Below are 19,453 nucleotides of genomic sequence, written 5' to 3' on the forward strand. Positions count from 1 at the left end.
CAAAGTTCTGTGACTCTTCAGTAGGTACATTGGGTCTCTGACCAATATAAAAAAAAATAAATAGGGCGCGTACCAGTTTTCTTATCTTAGGTTCTCATATAGTTGCCGGCTTCCCCAGCCAGCACATACAGTGTTCACATACATTTCACTCTGTTTTACACTTCGATAGCTTTCTCAGCCTCGGTATAAAGCATAAGTATTTATTTCAACCCTCTTTACATAGGGTGTGTGCCCGTTAAGTTCTCTTAGCTTCTTGTTATCTTGGTGGCTTCCGCTGCCTTGATATGCAACGGTCATACCATTTCCAGGCTGCTTTCCCTGAGTCAGGATTTCGACCTGTTCCCCCAGGCTTTCGTACAGTTGTCGACTGCGGCCCTCTTGACAGTTGGAGTTCAGAACACTGACAGTGTCCTCATGTTTGGAGCGTTTGCTTCCCTCTGGGTTCTCGTCTTTTCGGAAAACACTCTTGTCTCGTGGAGTCCAAGGATTTGGGCTCGGCTCTCTCGCCTGGTCCCAGCGTTGGTTGCCGGGTGCCAAGCCCACCACTGCTTACCAATGGTCGCGCCACCAGGGACGACAGTTCTTTTCCCAGTCTCTGCTTCTTTCCTGACCGGAGCTACTTGCTCGGTCAGGTTGCCCGCCTCGCAGCCTCCAGCTGGAGGGTCTTGCTGGCTCCGCAGCTCTGCGTCGCTCCGTCCCTCCAGGACGGCGTCTCCACAGAGGCTCGCCTCTACGTAGCAGTGACTCTCCTCCCTCCGTAGGAGTCTCTCTCCCATCCATGCACTGCTCTTATGTACGTCATTACAACAAACAGGATTGAGACCATCTTCCGTGATTTTGGCCTCCATATGAGGCTCAGCATTACCTGAATCCAATAGTGTGAAAGAAGGGTCCTTGTTTTTTATAGTTATAACAGGAGATGTCAAGGTCTTCCAACCCCCATATATGCAGAAAGGGTTGTTTGGGCTGGGAGTTCCTTAACGGAATGTGAATCCTTGTCCCCAAGTTGGGAGTCAATCCTAGCAAGGTCCCACTTGCCCAGAACCCTAGGGAGGGTATTGCTGAGCGGCTCACCTCCCTGGCCTCAAAGGGGCCGAGCTCCACTGTGGGGAGAAGGGACAAATTGTCCAGATTGGTCACAATGTCCACAGTGATGCAGAACTCCCAAAGGTTCAAGAGAGGGTGGGCAACGTGGACGGTCTCCCCAGTCACTTCAAGAGAATAGCTTTACCTTGTGGTGGATGGTCTGGCCAATGGTGGTCCCAGCACCAGTCCGCTAGAGTCCCTCTGTGTACTTGGCTCCAGTGGTCAAGTATCTAATGGTTCCGGATCATAAATATCAACATCCGGGTCTGGTGCACGCCAGCCTTCCTAACAGGGGACCTTCTACATTCAATCTTCTGGACATCCATCCAAGCCACAAACAGCCACCTCAGGTACAGCCAGGAATTGTATTGGGGATGTTTGGAGCTGCATACCCTGCCAGAAATGGTTCCCGGAGGCTCATTTAGAGGCTCTGGCCAGAGTCCATAAAGGGGATGCCCATTGAAGGCCACATCCTACACTTGCCTAGGAGGAAGACAGCCAAAAAACCATAGAGCACATAGACAGGACTTCAAACAACATAGCCAGCAATGTTCAGCACTGTAGAGCGCAACAAGCTGCCATGCAACAAATAGATGCATAGGAGTGCACTTAAAAAAACAAAAAATAAATAAAAAAGAAGAAGAGGAAACTAGAAAGCTAAAAAGGTAATCACTGCCACAAGCCTGCCTGGACTCCACCTGGTATGGGAAACACACAAATACTCCCAGAATGGGAAAACAAGGTTTCCTAGTCCTACTATCCATAAGGGAGGTAGCTGTACTATCAGACTTAAACAGGGGACATGGTCTGCACAACCTGGTAGCCTTCTGGACTAATCAGTGACCGCAATATGTTAAGCTAGGGAGTGGGATTTAAAGGGACCTCTCTCCCAAAAATCAGTCCAGGTTCACACAAATAGAGCCCATTGACAGTAATGGGAAAGTTGAAACAAGAAAGGATTTTCCTAGCAACTGCCATTAATGTTGAGGTTTGAAAAGAGGAACAATATTATCTTTGTAGTGGGGACTTTGAGAAAGAGGTCTTCAGATTTAGTGGTTTCTTGCAATCTCAACACACCTGTGTTGATGGAAGGACAGGAGAGCCAATGGCAAAGTTGGATATGGCTGAATCGGTTTGATTCTTCAAGGATAAAGGCTGGTTCACGTGCTATAAAATCTAGAGGTTGGCTAAGATAGTAGAGCTTTCTCAGTCTCAATCTATCCAATCCAAGGGAAAAACATAATTATTCTAAATTGGGATAACCAGGGACGGTTTGGAGGCAACGTCATACTTCCTGACAGATCTAGTCCAGTAACCTAGAGTTGTAGGGGTTGACTGAAGTACCCATTTTAAATTGTCTGACCCTGTGAGAAAGCCAAGGCAAGACATTCAGGGAAACAGTAAGGCTTGCCAGTTGAATGGACAGCCCCTTATCGTTTGGCCTCACTTTCACCCACCTGAGTTTAAAATGGACTTGTAGCATGTAGTCATAATTTGGAAATTCACTGCAGTTTATCATCCAGAAGCCAACGGGAGGGTAGAGAGAATAAATCAAGTGATGGGGATTGCATTCAACAAGCGTTAGCAAATGTATTGGAGTGGACTTAGAACAGAGCATAAGAGTGACACCTCATAGCGCAACAGAAGATTCACCATTCCGTTTGATGAGGGCCAAGAACTGGCAGCACATTTTCAAAACCATAGTTGAATAGGGATTAAATAGATTGATGAAGGTTTTGTGGCAGGTAAAATATTGGCTGCCCAAGAGAAATGTAAAGAATATCATGATGTAAAACGGCCCATTAATAAAAAGAGAAGGAATTGCAAAGGGAAGGTGGGGAGCATATAAAAGGTGAAGAGGGGAAGGCAAGGAATGAAAGGTATATCGAAATATTCTGAAACGATGGGAGTAACCAAACCGTTCAGGACTGCCATAAGGGTTGAAGATGGAACAATATGGAATCTTAACCTGGTGGAGTGTGATCAAGGGAAAGGGAGAGGAGAGCAGGGTATGTCAAGATGAGGGTGTGGGATTGTTCAGGAGATTTGTTTTGAGAGAGAAGTGGCGAGAGAGAAGTAAATGGAGGAAAAGAAGGAGGACTCCAGTATGAAGGAGATCTTTTGGGGAAGATAATTTGAGTAGTGAAGGTTTGTGTGAACAGAGAAGTCTAAGGCTGAGGAAACTACAAAGCAAGTTTATGAAGTATACACGTAGAATAAGTGAATACTGTACCTTGTTGTTTTATTCTTATAACTAAGGATGTTAAGGAAGTTAAGAGTCAATTACTCAAATACAATAACAAATAGCACATTACAGCCCTATATTTCAATACATAATTATTCATTAAAAAAATAATAAATAAATGAATACCATGAAGGAAATAGCTTGCAGGAGAAGAACAAATGATTTACCGCTCTGTAAGGTTCTTTCTGATGGATGTTCCTCCCAAAGAGTCCTCATCTGTGCTATCCCTATCCCAGCGCAGCTGTTCTCTGGAAACCTTTCCGCTGCCAGGGTGGCAAAGCATGGCTCCGCATCAGCTCCATAAAACACCTCTATGCACCCCGCCCTGTGACATCAGTACCATCCTTTTTCCCTAGCACTCTGAAGCGGAGGTACCAAAGAACCGATGGTGTACTAGCTTTCCGCAAGAGGGGCAGGTAGGGAAGGCGATGAAGAAACCGTGGGAGCAACATCCATCAGAAAGTACATTACGAAGAGGAGAGATATGCGTTCTTCTAATGGCTTCTTTCCTCCCACAGATTCCTCATCTATGATAGACTCCCAAAGCAGTACGTAAACCTGGAGGTGGGCATCCTGGTCCTCAAGGGAATCCAAGCAGTAATGCTAAGAAAACGTGTGAACAGACGTTGACGTTGCTGCCTGGCAAATATCCAGGATTGGGAATTCCCTCTAGAGGCCAGGAGGTGGTCGCCACTCCTCTGGTAGAATAAGCTCTGAGACCCTCCGGCACATCCTTCCCGGCCAGATCGTAGCATTGTGAAATGCACAGAATGATCCATCAGGACAGGGTCTGTTTGGTCACAGCCCTACCAGCACGAGCACCAGCCTAACCAACAAAAAGCTGGTCATCTTTCCTAGCCTCTGTAGTACTTGAGACATAGAACTTAAGGGCCTGTACCAGGTCCAGCCGATGGAATCATTTCTCTACCCTGGAAGGGTGAGGCAGAGGAAAAAACACAGGAAGATAGATCTTCCAGATGGAAATCCGAGACCACCTTCAGCAGTAAGGAGGGGGTCATTCTCAATGTCAGCTTCTCTTTGGAAAAAAACAATTAAGGAGGTAAAACACACAACGCCTAAAGCTCACTCACCCATCTCGCAGAAGTGACGGCAACCAGGAAAATCTCCTTAAGGGTGAGTAATCTAATAGAACATGAACGAAGAGGTTCAAACGGAGCCCATAAGAAATGTTAAAACTAAATTCAAATCCCATGCCAGGACCACAAACTGGTGGGGAGGAAACGGATTACGCAAACCCTGCAAGAACTGCATAACAGTGGGCACTGTGAAAAACAGCCCTGTTCTGGGGACCACTTAGACACTGAAATAGTGCTGAGGTAGCCCTTCACAGGGCCAATCTGCAGCCCCGCCTGGGTGACAGAAAGCAGGAAATCCGAAACATGGGACAGAGTACATGATATAAGGATCCAGGTCCCTCTTCGAGCACCAAATCGAAAATTCACACCACCGGCAGATATCAAATGATTTCGTAGTTGAAAGGAGCATATCGAGGACTTTGACCAACAAGTCCCACTCCTTGTATCTCAGCCTCTCAGTAGCCAAGCATGAAGGTTGAGGCTGCTTAAGTTCAGGTGGAGGACCCGCACCTCTGATTGGGAAAGCAAGTGTACTCTCCCTGAGGGGTGACAAGTAGGGCAATGGACATGTCCAGCAACTACAGATACTCATGTATCTCCAGGCCCAGTCTGGGACAATCAGGATCGACCATAGCAATTTTTCGAACTCCCCTAAATTTGTTCTAAGCCACATCAAGGTCCCAGAGATGGAGGGATTACTCTCCAGTATGAAACCTACCTCATGTGTAGAAAATCTGCTGCCACCCAAAATTATCTTACAGCACAGCATCCTCTTTGCTCCTTTCTTGACACGGTTCGTCAACTCCTCATTCCGGGACAAATGCATCCCACTACAATGAAAGCAGTTACGGTTACCCCGCACCCCCCTAAAGAGATTGCCCATGACCCTAGAGACTCCACAAACCTCAGGCCCATAACAAACAGCCACTTTCTTCTTACGATCTTGGACTAAGTCGCAACATCACAGTTGCAAACCCATGTCGAGACCAATAATATCCTACATGGGGGGCAGTCAGGTTTTAGGCTGGCCCACAGTACCAAAACGGCTTTAAAAGAACTACAGTCATACATGCTAGGGTTTATGGAGAAGAGCAAGGGAGGCTTCCTGGTCCTTTTGTACTTGTCGGCGGCTTTTGACTTGCTGGACCACCAACGCCTTTGACACACTCTAGAATCCATAGGAAACTTCTCTAGTAGCGCTATCGAATGGTTCAAATCTTTCCTGACCCACCAGGTCTCCAAAATAAACTGGGGTGAGGCCCTCTCTCCACCTTCAACCATTCCCTGTGGGGTCCCACAGGGCCAGCCTATCGTCCACACTGTTTAATATGTACATCCAGCCCCTCTGCGCCCTACTGGAGAGCATGGGCACTTACTTTATCAACTACGCAGACGACACACAGCTAGTCATGGATCTCAGTGGGGATTACTCCAAAGACCTAGCCAAACCCCTCTTACCTGAAAACACCAATAACCCACTACTCACCAAGTAGATGTTTACGCTCAATGAACATGGCCCTGGCCTCCTGCCCAGTTTTCAAATGGACAAGAGGCATGGGCAGATCGTTCTCAGTCCGTGCTGTTCAGTTGTGGAACTCCCTTACGGGGAAGCTGAGACAGGAAGAGAATCTCCTAAGCTTCAGAAAGATTTTAAAGACAATACTTTTTAGATAACAGACCTACACCCAAATCTTTTGACCGCCTCCTCTCCCGTTTCTTTAGTTGGCTTTTTTGTTCATGATGATAATTAAAGGTCGATGACGAAATGCCCAACAGAGATTAGTTGAATTCTTCCAGAACATTTATAGGGGGCTAGTCATTTAGACTGGTTGCATTGTATTTAAACAATTGTATTGTCATTGCTAGAAATAATATGTATGTTTGTTCAGATCCCACAAATACTGCAACAATTACTGGAAAAGAAAGGCCTAAAGCATAAGGTTCCTTCTGACCTGTGCTTAAGCTGCCACTGCTTTTCTGTCCTTCCGTGTCCCATGGAGCTTCCGAACACAGTTTTTCCTCTATTTTAATTTTGCACCATTTTTTAGAATTGGCAATGGCCGCACCTGTCAAAGAATAGACAAAGTTATAACAAATAGTCTAATTTCACAGGCAGTCATTTTTTGTTTTGATTTGTAGTTCTATACTTCGAATCATTCAGAAATTACATGGGCCCTCGCTCTGGGCGAATAGACCGTCACACAACGTCTTGTTGCAGTGAAGAAAAGAAGCACTTAAAACGGTGCGGGACTTTCAGCCTGCATCCATCTATGGACATCCCAGAACGTGTCAAACAGAATATCAAACATTTTAATAGAAAAAAAAACACAAAATGGAATGTCTTCAACTTATTCAAAACTCAGTGGTACATAGCTCAGCAGCATTTATTCTTGTGACCTCTGAAAAGAGGACAGGGCGAGTTGGTTAGACCAGGATTTGAACTTTTGACCTGAGGAAATCCTCTGCGGTTATCTGACAATCAATAATGTCTTAGAACCATACATCAGGTCTCTTTTCTGCTTTGCAGATGTAATTTTCTCGCCAAACCAAATCATACCAGAGGAAAGCATTTCCATTCACCAAAGAATAGTACTAATGATTATACTTCTAGTCCAGTGTCCTTCTGTAACACTCTACATGAGGCTCTAGCATAGTGCTTTATAGAGCAATACCTCTATATGTCCGGAAGTCCTTGTGTAGCACGCTACAGAAGGGACTGGTATAGGTTTTGTTTGCACACCCAAGCAAACATTCCTGTTTTGAAACACGCTTTTAATGAAAATAACACCTATTAAAAGGCCTGGCAAAAAAAGAGTATTTTCCAGCGAGAGATTAGATGGCAAAGTCTATCGTCAAATTTCTCTGGATGTCGAAGATTTCAAGAATTAACTTGAAGCTCACAGGGCAAATCACAGGCATGGAGTTATTTATTCATTTATTCAGGCAAATATGTTTGGTGCAAAGCAGACCTACATATGTGCACAGAAGCAATGCATGTTGATAAACAGAAATAAAGACAACATGTGCAGGTACCAAGTCACCGGTTTCAGTTCGTCAAAACTCTCTAAAGTTGGGCGCACCATAATAAGAACACCGGCATCTTGCTCCTTTGCTAGATAAAAAGGATGTTGGTGTAAGGACGCACGGTTGCCCTTCCTCCCCAGTCATCTTCCCAATGAAGAGCCTGATAGCTGTTTTCGATGAAAAGATGTTCCTCTCTCTCAAGTCAAGCGACCTATGAAAAGCTGCTTCCTCCAAATGAGGAAACGGATGGGAGACCTTCCATTCATACATGCCAACTGTTTTAGGAGCGCTGATAAATGTGTGGTTAATTTATTGAAACACATTTTGTTTTTGGGCTCCTAAAAAACGCAGCCTCCTCCAAGAGATGCAAAATGCTGTAGTTTTGGCTGACAGGGAACATTAACAAATGTGTCCATATCTAGAAAGCAAACCCTGGTTGCGAGTAGGGTACAGAATGTATTTTATGATTCTGTTTGCATGTATATTTATGTATGTATGTATTGGGTGTATTAAGGTGCAAACAATCTGAGGTGCAAACTCCAGCTAAACAACGCGAGATCCCCAAACACTGCAACACTGCCTGTGGGTGACTTCAACAGATGGCTAGGTAATCAGATAGATAAGGACGCCCTCCACCTAGAAAAAACGCTTAACAATATTGACTTTAGGGTCAATAACCAGGAACCCACAACAGCTAAGGGGAGTCAGTTAGACTGTGTCATGGCACAGAATTTGGAAGTCCAGGCGGTGAAAACATCCCCATGCATCTGGTCCGACCACTTTAAGGTCACTTTGAAGGTAGAAATGAGCCACCCTCACAAGAAAACGTTCAACAGCCAAGGAAGAGGCCTAAGGCCTGCACAATTGAAACAGTGTATGAATAAGATACTCAAAAGAGTTTTCAGGACGGGGACAAATGTGAAGCCCTGACACTGAAATATTCTAACACTGTACAAGAGCTAGTGGAGCAGCAGGCCCCCTTAAATTGAAGCTGGTAAGAAAGAACAGTAACCACCAGAAATGGTTCCATTGTGAGGTAACTAAACTTAAGAAAGAGAAAAGAGGGATGAAAAGCAGGATGGAAAGTAGGTAGCTCAAACATCCCACACAGGTAAACAAATTTTTGTGGAAGGGCATTGAAAAACATTATAAAAATGAAATTAGGGAAGCTAAGAAAAACCTTTATAACGAGCAGATAGCATCAGCACCCAATTCTGCGAGCAAATTATTCGACATCTTAAAATCCTTTGAGAAGCCACAGTTCCTGTCTCCTCCTTTCACCCCTACCCAGGAAGACTGTGAGATGGTGCAAAAGGCCTTTGCTCAGAAAATTCATAAGGCCAGAGACACTATAATAACCACCAGGGATACCCCTAATAGAGAGACAAAACACCGTCAGCTGGAGGTGAAGAACTTCCAGTTCCTCCCCATCTCTGAGGAAGAGATGACGAAAGTCTTAGCAGCAATTAAGCCAACCGCACGTGCTGAGAATGCAATTCCCCCGAGAACAATACTTGAGAACAAAGAACTCTTCACACCAGTATTGACCTAAATAGCAAACGCTCCTTTAGAGAAGGCTCAGTGCCTAAGAGCATTAAAGCAGTCACCATCACGCCTCTTATAAAAAAGCCAGGATTAGATCCCAAGGATCCATGGAATTTGCAACCTATTATAAACTGCGATTTCCTGTTGAAAGACCTGGAATAAATAGCGACAGCTCAACTACAGAAGCATGTGGAAGTTAATCCCATTTTGTACGATCAACAATCTAGCTTTCGCACCGCACATAGTAGGAGATAGCTATGTTAGATCTGCAGACCCACATGCTCAGTGGATTAGATAAAGGCAAGACAGGGTTGCTTATGCTGCTGGATCCGAGTGCGGCTTTCGGTCTAGTAGACCACCAATTGCTCCAACGGGTCCTGGAAAAAGTAGCAAACTGCTCTAAGGAAGCATGCGCATGGCTGGCATCTTTCCTGGCCGACAGAGAAGCCAAAATTCATTGGGTGGGAAAATTCTCCAGGGCAGCTCTCATAAAGTACGGAGTCCCAAAGGGGGTGCATTTATTCCCACTCCTTTTCAACCTGTATATGAGATATCTGTGTGAGGTACTGGAAGGATTCAGAGCGTTTTTCACAAACTACACCATTGACACCCAGTTAGTGGTTGAGCTGGGCGGTGACTACCTGGGAGACGGTACTAAAATCACAATGCTATATAACATCAATGAGAAGTGGATGGAGAGTAACTGGATGTGCCTCAAAAGCTAGAAGACGGAGATGATGATATTTGGCACCCACCAAGCGCGAGCCAAAGTAGAGCCCGATTATGAGGCCTTTGTCATCAACGACACCCGCAAACAGGTGTTAGGGCAGGTAAAAACTCTTGGACTCGTCATGGAAGCCTTGTTGGGAGCAGATGCGCAGGTGCATCATCTGCATAAGAGAAACTCTTACCATCTCCGCCTACTCAGAGCCATTCTGCCTTTCCTGAGCGAGAAGAACACTGCAACAATTGCAAGAGCCACCATTCTGTGCGGTTTGGATTTCGGCAATGCGCTTGTCGCGCTCATCTGATCGCCACGGGGCCGTAGCACGTGGCTGCATGAATGATGTCTGCGCTGGTGTGCTGATGCGTGATTGGTGATTTTGCTGCGGCTTTTCCCCGGTTACCACTCTCCCGAGGCGTTGTCTGCAAGGTTAAAATAAGGTATTAGCGGCTGGGAGAGAGTTGAGTTGGACCCCCTCTCTGCTACCATCTAATCCCCTTCTCCACTTGCTCTCACTTTGTAGTTTTGTAAGGCAGGCTCTCTGTCCTGCAATCTGGCAGGGGCGCGAAAAAGTCTTCCAGGATCGAGTTACTTCCCTGATCCGAAGAGCGAATGCTGAGTCGCGGAGAGCTTGGACGAACAGGTAAGTCTCAATGCCAATGACTGCTTGGTATAAAGTCTTTGAGTCGTTATTTTGCCCCAACTCCTTTAATCAGTGTCTTTCTCTCTTTTCAGACGCGGCTTTGAATGGATTATGCATGGGGAGGCAGGTGGACTTGGCACGCCGAGCAGATGTATTACAGGTAAGTGGAGCGCAAGAATGAAGCGCTGTTATCTGAAGTGTAGTCTTTTCCTTCTGTGCGCGACTAACCTGTCACTATTCTTCTTTTGCAGAGGTGGTGCGGCGCCGGAATGAAGAATGGAGGAACACTCCGAAGATGCTCCGGAAGGATACTGGGCCGAGAGGGCTCTTCAGCCTGAACGAAGTGATTCGGCTGATGCGAGGGCCCAGGAGCGGCCGAAGAAGCCGAAGATGCTGCCGGTTGAAGGATGCTGCAGGTAAGGTTTCGCCGCTGCGCTGACTCGTATTTTCTCTGTCTTTTCCCTTCCAGATGCCGATGGTTAGAGTCCAGGACAGACACGGAGAGTGTTACGCTGCAGGGGTGCAGAATAATGCGAAGCGTGTTCTGTATGCAAGGCGTGGCTTAAATAGCCCCGCAAGTAGTCCCAGGTAAAGTAGTCCCTTTACCACTCCCTGTTCTGGAACAAAATAGTCCCTCAGCCACACCCTGAGGAAAAAGAAAGGTCCAGTCCTGCCTAGACTGGGAAAGTAGTTCTACATGAATCATCCCATATCATGAGCCTGGCGCGAACGGCGCAAGGACTAAGTCCAAGAGGCTCTGGTGGCTTGAAAGGCCCTCATAGGAGTCGATGACTGGGTGGGGGGGCACCAGATCCAAGGGGCTATCAGTGTGAACCCTGACAGCGCTCATGCTCGGGCCTAGTAAGAACTACCTGGAAAAATGCCAGGTCATGGAGAACAACGCTATCAGAATAATAAAAGGAAAGTCCAAAAGTGCACATATCTCAAAGGACAGGATAGCACTGCACTGGCTAAAGATAGAAGATCGGATTCACTTCAAATCCTTGACTTTGGTGCATAAGTGTCTCAATGGTACTGCACCAGAATATCTAAAGAAAAAGATTGCACAATATCACCCCACTCGAGCCTTGGGATCAGAGGCTTTGGGCAGAATCATAGTGCTACCACACAGACGAGCAACAGGGCTGGGCAGGGCTTTCCCCGTTCTGGCAGCAAGGGAATGGAATAATCTCACTCTTGCTCTTAGACTCGAGCCCAGTCATAGAGCCTTCAAAAAGGGCCTAAAAACACACATCTTCAAGTAAACAAGGGCCATTATGAGTAAGGTGATCAGTTCAGAATAGGTTGTATGCATCTTTTTTGTAGTAACCAAGTTTTTTGTGTGATGCGCCCTGATGCCTGCAGGCTTTCTGTGCTCTATAAGTACATAATAAATAAACCTAGCTGGGGACCAACATAGTCCAGTACAACAAGGCGTTGGAACAGGGTAGGACATTAAAAAAGCATGTTAATAAAAATCTCGATGACATGGAACCTTATACTTTTGTGTGAAGCAGACGATTGTGATGATGGGATAGTTGGACAGAGGCAGCTTCAGTGCTACGGAATATTACAGTCACAAATACACAGTACATACTGGAGCACATAGCTGGTCAAGTTGGTCAAGAGGGTGCGAGTGCAAAGCCTTATATTTTAAAAGCAGTTGTTCTTGAAGAGTGATACAGAATAATACTGTCCAGTATTAAAGTAGGCGAAGTCCATGCCTGTGGGATGCACCATGAGCGTTAGCATTCAGAGTTCTTTTGCAAGAGATGGAGGGATGGCACTAAGAGCAATTTGGAAGGTGGCATCTTTACATTTCTAGACAGTAGTAAAGTGACCCCCTGGTTCCTTGGGGTTCTTTTCATTTCCATAATTCCACGCATAAAGAAACTGAAATAGATCAAGAATGCATGATGAATTGGGAACAGTTAGGTTAACGCATTGCCATTCTCTGGATAGCAGCTGAGTTAAAAGCAGTACATGGTCCAGTGGCCTACGAAAGAAGGTTACCATTGAAGGCATCAAACCAGCATTCAGCCAGCCAGTCAGTTTGTGGTAAATAGCAGCATGCTGTCGAATTCCACTACCTCTGCCATAGGTGGCACAGCTGATGCTGAAAAGCATGACAGGCGTGCTCCTCTGGCCAGGCGTGCTCCTCTGGCCGGCCAGCTCCTTACTTGGAATGCAAAGGTATCGAGTCCTTTCCAACAGCCATGCCACATGGACCAGCACTTGTTTGTCTCTGTTGAAAAGGAATTTCCAATAACTAGCTGATGGGTCATAGTGTTTGGATTGAGCTGTGGGCTGGAGAACACAAAAGCAAGTGAAGAAAGAAGCTCTTACAAAGATTAAACAGAACAAATCTGCAGAGGAACCAGCAGTAACAGAAGACAAGCTCAGGAGATTCAGGCATGGCAGAGTAGCCCATGACCATTTTAACCAGCACGTCAATCAGAACACTCAGACCTTATGCAACCGATAGCAAAAGGAGTCAAGAAAAAAGGAACCACTTTCACCACAAGGCGCCAGCCTGGGAAACCACCTCCCGGTCGATTTGAAAGTCAAACATCGAATCAGATTCAAGGTGCTACTCAAGTGGGAATTACAGAAAGACTGAGGAATCTCTTCTTATCCCCTAAGTGTTAGGTAAGATATTCATATCAATGATACATCTTCCTGACCTGTGTCAACCCCAGAATTGTTGCTGGACTGGTAGATTTGTCCCTATACCTCAGTGAGTGGGAACCTTTTTCCACACTCAGAGTCTTTTACTCTTTTTTGGGGCGTCATGTTTAAGACTCTCCATAGTTCCTTTTTAATTTTATCCTCTAACAACTTTTGGCACATACTGCCTATTGTTGATGGGGTGCTCTTGGGGCTCCCTTTTAACTTTCTCTGGATAACCTTGTGAGAACTACAGTTCCATAGGCTAGAGAGGATCTTTGGATCCCATTTACATTTTATTAGGTGAGACCAGCACCCCCCACATTATGTGGAGTGCTGGGGAGATTCAATGTATCCCCTTTCTCATTCTAACTAACATTTCTTTTACAGGGCCAAGCTCACCTTTAATGGCTGGTGGCAGTGAACCATTTACCTAATTCGGTGCACCTTTACCGCAGGCTCTTTCCACAGCCCCGGTTAAAGGCATCCATGGGTGCTCATTTTACCAAAATGGCCCAATCTTCTTTTTTGCCATTTCAGTGTTCCTTGTCCTTTCTTGTTCCTTCCCCTGACCTCCAGGGGGCAAAAATCCTCCAGGCTCCAGAGTGTCTGTGAATGCAGGAAGCGAGGGAGGAGTCCAACACTCTGCAGGCCTTTGCCTTCCAGCCTGACTGCAAGAATCCATTTCAAACTGTGAGGCTGGCTGTCCTGAAAGGACTGCCAACCCCTCCCCCCTGAAAATGTGAATGTAGCATGGCTGTTTGATTGGCTGGGTCCCTGCAAAAACGTCAGATCCTGGGAAATGAAGAGGTAGTCGACCACTGGAACCAAATCCAAAGAGGGAGAAGAAGAAAACACAGCTGAGACAATTTTCAGCGACCAAAGAGCCTGCTGTTTAAATGGAGCCTGCTGTTACACTTCCTTCCAATCGACCTACGGACTCCGAAAACGAAGACCCAGAGCCTGGTGAGATCCACTAGACTCAAGAAGACATGCTTTTTGAGCAATCCCACGTCGTGCTGCGACCTTGCGGGGCTGCAATACCCAAATACCCTGGGACCTCGAGCCACTGTGCAGTGCAGTCTTCCAAATTCCAAATCTTGCTGGAACCTTGTGGGCATTGTAGGCCAGAGACGTGAATCGAGTCCAAAAAGTCCCCGCACCAGAGTGCTGGACCTTGCAGACAACGAGAATCCGTCCGGCGATAGTCAGTCTTTTACTGGCTCCTGAAAAGGGTGCCAAATCCACAGAGCCGCATCCAGCCGCAAAGAAACTCTTGCCTGGAGCCTTCCCTGTTGATCCCTGCTGCAAACGTCCTTCCAAAATCCTGTCTTCCATCTTCTTGACAAAAGAATCCATCAACTGGATTTTTGGCTACAGATCCTGAAGTCTTCCTGCTGCAACTCTTCTTCTGTCCTGAGGTACTGTGTTGGCTGGGGTATTTAATTACCTTAAGTCTCTTGTGATTACTGTGTAGTTTTGGGGTTTTACCTGTGATTGGGAGTCCTCTCGTTCATTTCACCCAGGCCCACTGCTGGAATCCTCCTAGGGTGCCTTCACCGAAGTCCCTGGACCCTCAACTAACTTAAAGTGAACTACTTACTTGTTTGAACAGTCTTCCTCAGGAACTGTGAACTTTTCCTGCAACTGGGCACTATCTCAGCCTGCCAACAGCTGGATCCTAGACCACTAGCGTCCCCCTTCTGCCTCTGAAAGAACTCATGCAATAGAATAGGGAAGGGCTGGATAATTACAGGGGTCTGCCTTGAAAAGTATAACAAGTGTTGAAAAGTTACTTACTTGTAAATGCGTCAGTTGATAACTATAACTCTGAGAGTGCATAGTTACAAAAGTTCTTACTTACCTTGAAGTGTTCTGCCACTTGTAAAAGTATGTGTAATGTTATTTTACTTACCTTGCCATTCTGAAAAGTATATGTAGCATCTTTCTTTCCTGGGAAACTATTTTGCTATTCTAACAGAAAGTAGATGTAGGGTTAATTTACTTACCTGTGAATTGGTTGTACCTCTTCACAAAAGCAAAGCTGTTGGCTTCACGTAACTATTTCTTCCAGAATCTTAGTGTGGAAGTTCCCCAACTGAGTTTTGCTTTCCTTGGTCTGTTTTAAACAGATTCTTAAACAGTCTTAGGTTTATACCTACCTTTAGGTTGCTGATTGCCCCCTTAAAATAGTATATAGGTTTTACTTACATTGTGTTAGTTGTGTGCCATCCTAAAACAAGTTAGAGTTGTTGCTTACCTCAATCTGTGTTGCACTGATCCAGAAAACACCTGCACATGTATATTACACTAAATGGGTACTTCTCCCCTAGTATAACTGAACTGTGTGTTATCCTGGATAACAGTTATAGGTTGTTATTGTTCCTTGAATAAGTGTCTCACTAGTCAGAAAAGTATATTTCCAAGTTGGTTTACTAAGCAATTGTTTTGTTGAGCGTCACTGCATAACTGACAGGGTCTACTACCCTTGTATTACTGAAAGTAATCAGAAAATAGCTATTGGTTTTGCTCCCAAGAATAGGTGTGACCTATACTGAATGTGTATGATAAGGTTTGACTTCCCTATTAATACTGTCAGTTTTCTAATCAAGGTCTATGCTTTGGTCTTTAAAGCATAGTGTACTTTAAAGCATAGTGTTGTGTTTTTATAATTTTTTATTTTTTTTGTGTCTATGTTCATTTAGAACTTTACAAAAAGACGAGAAGATAGTTGCGCAGAGAAAACAAAAACAAAAATCCAGTAACTGCACAAGGGTGGGACCATCAACCCTCTATCCTCTGCAGAGTATATTGCAGTATTTTGATTGTTGCTAGGAGCAAGGAGGTTCGATCCCCTCCTATCAGTCTTTTCCAGCAGATGTCTTCGTCCGACCCACATTCCTCTGAGCTGAAGTGCTTTATGTAGGCCGATCTCAGATCTAGGGTTTCTGGGCATGAGAGTAGTAAGTGCCTGATGGATTCTGTTTTGGCGTTGCACAGACGACACGTGTTGGAGTCAGATAGGCCTCTGATGTTTAGAATCTCGTTGGTTTCGAGCAGATTCAACCTGGTTCTTAGCATGTAGTTTCGTGCCCCCCTGTTTGGGAATTTTCGGAGGTATTGCATCGGCTCGTTTAGTTTAGAGAGCGAGGGGGGAAGGTGAAGGAGTTTATTTTTGGTGACTAGATCTTGAGTCTGGATCCAGTCTAATTCTTTCAATTTCTTGTAAACTCTCGAAGGATTTGTGATGAGGTCAGCTTCCGAGCACATCACTGAATCCAAAAGGGACGTATTTTTGCCTTTCCAAGTTGTTAGCATTTTGACTTTGCCACTTTGTAGTTCTTTGTTCAACAGGCCAAAGATTTGCTCACTGTCGGCCGTGATACATTTCCTAAATAACCTGAGTGAGTTTAGGTTGACTGTTGCTGTTAGTGACAATAAGCTCCCGGCGGATTGCAGCAATGGATGTGGAATTTGGGAGACCCAGGACCGTTTTCCAGAACTTGCTCTCCAGTTTTTGCCAAGTTCTTTCGGGGATTGTTGGCATAGCCTCAGCTCCGTAGGTAATTGAAGGGACAACTTTTTTCTTGTAAAAGTCTATTGCAGGGATGCACGAAAATTTGCCAAATTTTGAATCGATCGCCTTTGCTTGAGAGGCTAATTTCTTTAGCTTGGTTTCCAGGGCGCTCTGCATAGATAATTCATTTTTCGAGGGGTCAATCTGGACGCCTAGATATTTATAGTCGGTGACCCTCTCGATCTCTTTTCCCTCAAGGAACCATTTGAATTTTTCAGAGGTTTTGTTCTTCTTCTGGCCTCCTTCCAGTATCATTATTTTTGTTTTTTCTTGGTTTATTTTTAAGTTGTTTTCAGCAGTGTAGCTCAAGAGGTTGGATAGATGTCTCTGGAGGCCGATCTGGGTCTGATCCAGGAGTATTAAGTCATCAGCATACAACAGATGGCTTATTTTCGAGGATGCGAGAGCCGGTGGAAAAGTATGCTCCAGATCTTCTGAGTCCCCGTAATCGCCGATATATGCAAGAAACAGTGCAGGAGCTAGCGGGCATCCCTGTTTTACCCCTCGCCCAATCTGAATTTCGTCTGATAGGGTGCCTCTTTGGGAAAGTCAAACCCTGAGGGAAGTGTCCGTGTGGAGAGCTTTGATTGGTTGTAGTATTTCCTGTGGGCAGCTCCACCTCTCCAGTTTTTCCCATAAGCGAGATCTGTCGACAAGGTCAAACGCCTGTGAGAGGTCGATGAAGGCGATAAAGATTCGAGATTTTTTTTCCCAGGCTTTGCTTTTCAAAGTGCTGATCGCTAAGATGTTTGCCGCCATGCCCATGTTTTTCTTGAAGCCCGATTGGTATTTGTCGTTGCATGGGGCAGATTCAGCCCAAGATTGAAAGTGGTTCAGAAGCAGACTTCCAAAGACTTTGCAATGCAGTCCAACAGGGCAATTGGACGGTAATTTCGAGGATCAGTAACGTCCCCCTTTTTGTAGATGGGAACGATGATTGCTTTTGGCCAGGACGGCGGCAGGGATTTCTGCTCAGAACATTTCTGACAGATGGAAGCTAACAGCGCGGCCCATTCCTGACAGTTATTTTTCAGGTCGATGTTTGAGATCCCGTCCGGGCCCGCTGCTCTGGAGATCTTCAGTTTTTTGATATGGTTGCTGATTTCTTGTTGGTCGTCCAGTTGGATCCAGGCTGACGTCTGGTCTGTGATATCCCGGCAGGATGTTTGAGCGGGGACTTGAAAGACCGTAGAGAAGTGTGTGATCCATTTGTGCTCCGGCATGGCGTTGATTGGAGAGTTGTTGATTGAAGGCACCGCAGATTTCAGCAAAGACCAGAATTCTTTGGCTTTGTTGCCACTGATGGCTTTTAGCATGATTTCCGCGTCTTGTTGGTATAGTCGGTGTCGGTGTTCTTTCACCCATGATTTATAGGTTACGATTGCCGATTTTAGTTTTTCTTTATTTGACGGATCATTACCTAGTTGTCTTTTGAGTTTCTTTTGAGTTTTCGGAGCTCCCGTCGTTTTGTCACCAAGGTGGAATCATAAGCATGCTTTGGCGATGCGGAGGCCGCGGCTTTCTGTTTTAAGCTCAGTTTTAACAGCAGAGGTACATAGTCGAGACTGTTTGCGCCCTTGGATCTTTCTTCCCCAGTATAATTTGCCAACAAAGATTCAACCGCTCGAGCTGTCAAGTTTAGGCGGTTTCCACAGGCGTTTGATTCTACTTCCATGGTGTAGGGTTCAGGCGCCTTGAAGTGGTTTACCAGAGACATCGTCAGCTGATTGTGGTCGCGGGCTGTGGTCTGTCGGACTTCAAAGGTTTGTACTTTGCTCAGGAGGGGTCTGGATACGTAGATGTAATCTATGGTCGTGTTTAGTGAGCCTTGTTCCCAAGTCGGCAGACGATTCTCATTTGGGAAGACGAAGTTCAGGTTATCGAATTTTCTGGAGGACATCAAGGAAGACCATAGGGAACCTCTTTTCACTGCTGTTGTGGTTTGAGAGGATGCATCCAGCGTTCGCGCTTCCTTGGAGCATTTTGCGTTCAAGTCCCCACAGATAATGATTGAAGAGACCTGTCGTGTTGCTTGAATTTCGTCGACCAGGTTTTCCATCATTGAAAGGTAGGACTGGTGATTGATGGCGGCTGGGTTCCAGTAGGTATTAATCAACGCTATTTGCGATGGACTGGAGGAGGGTTTTTCGGCCAATTGGAGTAGTACTGCTAATATTGAGAGATTCGATTGAAGGGTAGAAGTGTCAGCCCAATTCCCTGTCGGCAGGCCAAAAGGAGACCTGATGTCGGCCGACCTAGGGCTCCTTTATTTGCTGGGGCCAGAATTGTATCATATCCATCCATAGCTGGATTTTGTCTGAGCCAGGTCTCTTGGAGACAAATGATGTCGAATGAGGCTAGGTTTGCATCACCCGTTGTGGTAAGATGTAAGTGTCCTCTCGTGTTCCATGAGCAAAGATGTAGTGAAGATATGAAGTGGTCGACTTTCCGTTTTCCCATGGGTTCGGCGGGCCCACCTGCGGATTGCTATTTTGTCGCGTGGGATAAGGCCTTTGGGAGCCAGGCCCACAGCCCCTGTAGTTTCACGACTGATTTTGAGGATGTAGAGGCGCTCTCTGTTGGGGTTCCGATGTTCATCCTGTTTTTCTGCGCCATAAACACGGTCTTGGTCAAGTTGAGTAGGTCTGCTTTTGGCTGTTTAGACTTCAAGGTCGTTGCTTCTATGGACTTTTGCGGCTTTTCGCGCCTGGGGTTGACGTGTTTGTTTTCTCGGTGGCTCTCATGTGGCTTTGAGGATGAGTTTACCACTGTTCGAGTGAGTTCTGAAAGTCTTCGTAGCTCCGCTTTCTTCTCTTTTTCAGGGATTTTGTCCTTTCGATCCGTT

At 45.7% G+C, this 19,453-nt stretch overlaps 1 protein-coding gene across 7 annotated transcripts in view; it reads right to left on the reverse strand.

Moving 5' to 3' along the window:
• LOC138580128 (zinc finger protein 777-like) overlaps positions 1–19,453 on the reverse strand; it is a 323,670-nt gene that overhangs the window by 122,774 nt on the left and 181,443 nt on the right. For all 7 annotated transcript variants that reach the window (XM_069650431.1, XM_069650429.1, XM_069650428.1 and 4 more), the window contains one exon: positions 6,381–6,494. In XM_069650431.1, coding sequence (XP_069506532.1) covers positions 6,381–6,494 — 114 coding nt within the window. The remainder of the gene's footprint in view (positions 1–6,380; positions 6,495–19,453) is intronic.

This window comes from Ambystoma mexicanum, chromosome 3p, assembly GCF_040938575.1.
Source record: "Ambystoma mexicanum isolate Mex_15411 chromosome 3p, UKY_AmexF1_1, whole genome shotgun sequence".
In the NCBI taxonomy this organism is placed as follows: Eukaryota; Metazoa; Chordata; class Amphibia; order Caudata; family Ambystomatidae; genus Ambystoma; species Ambystoma mexicanum.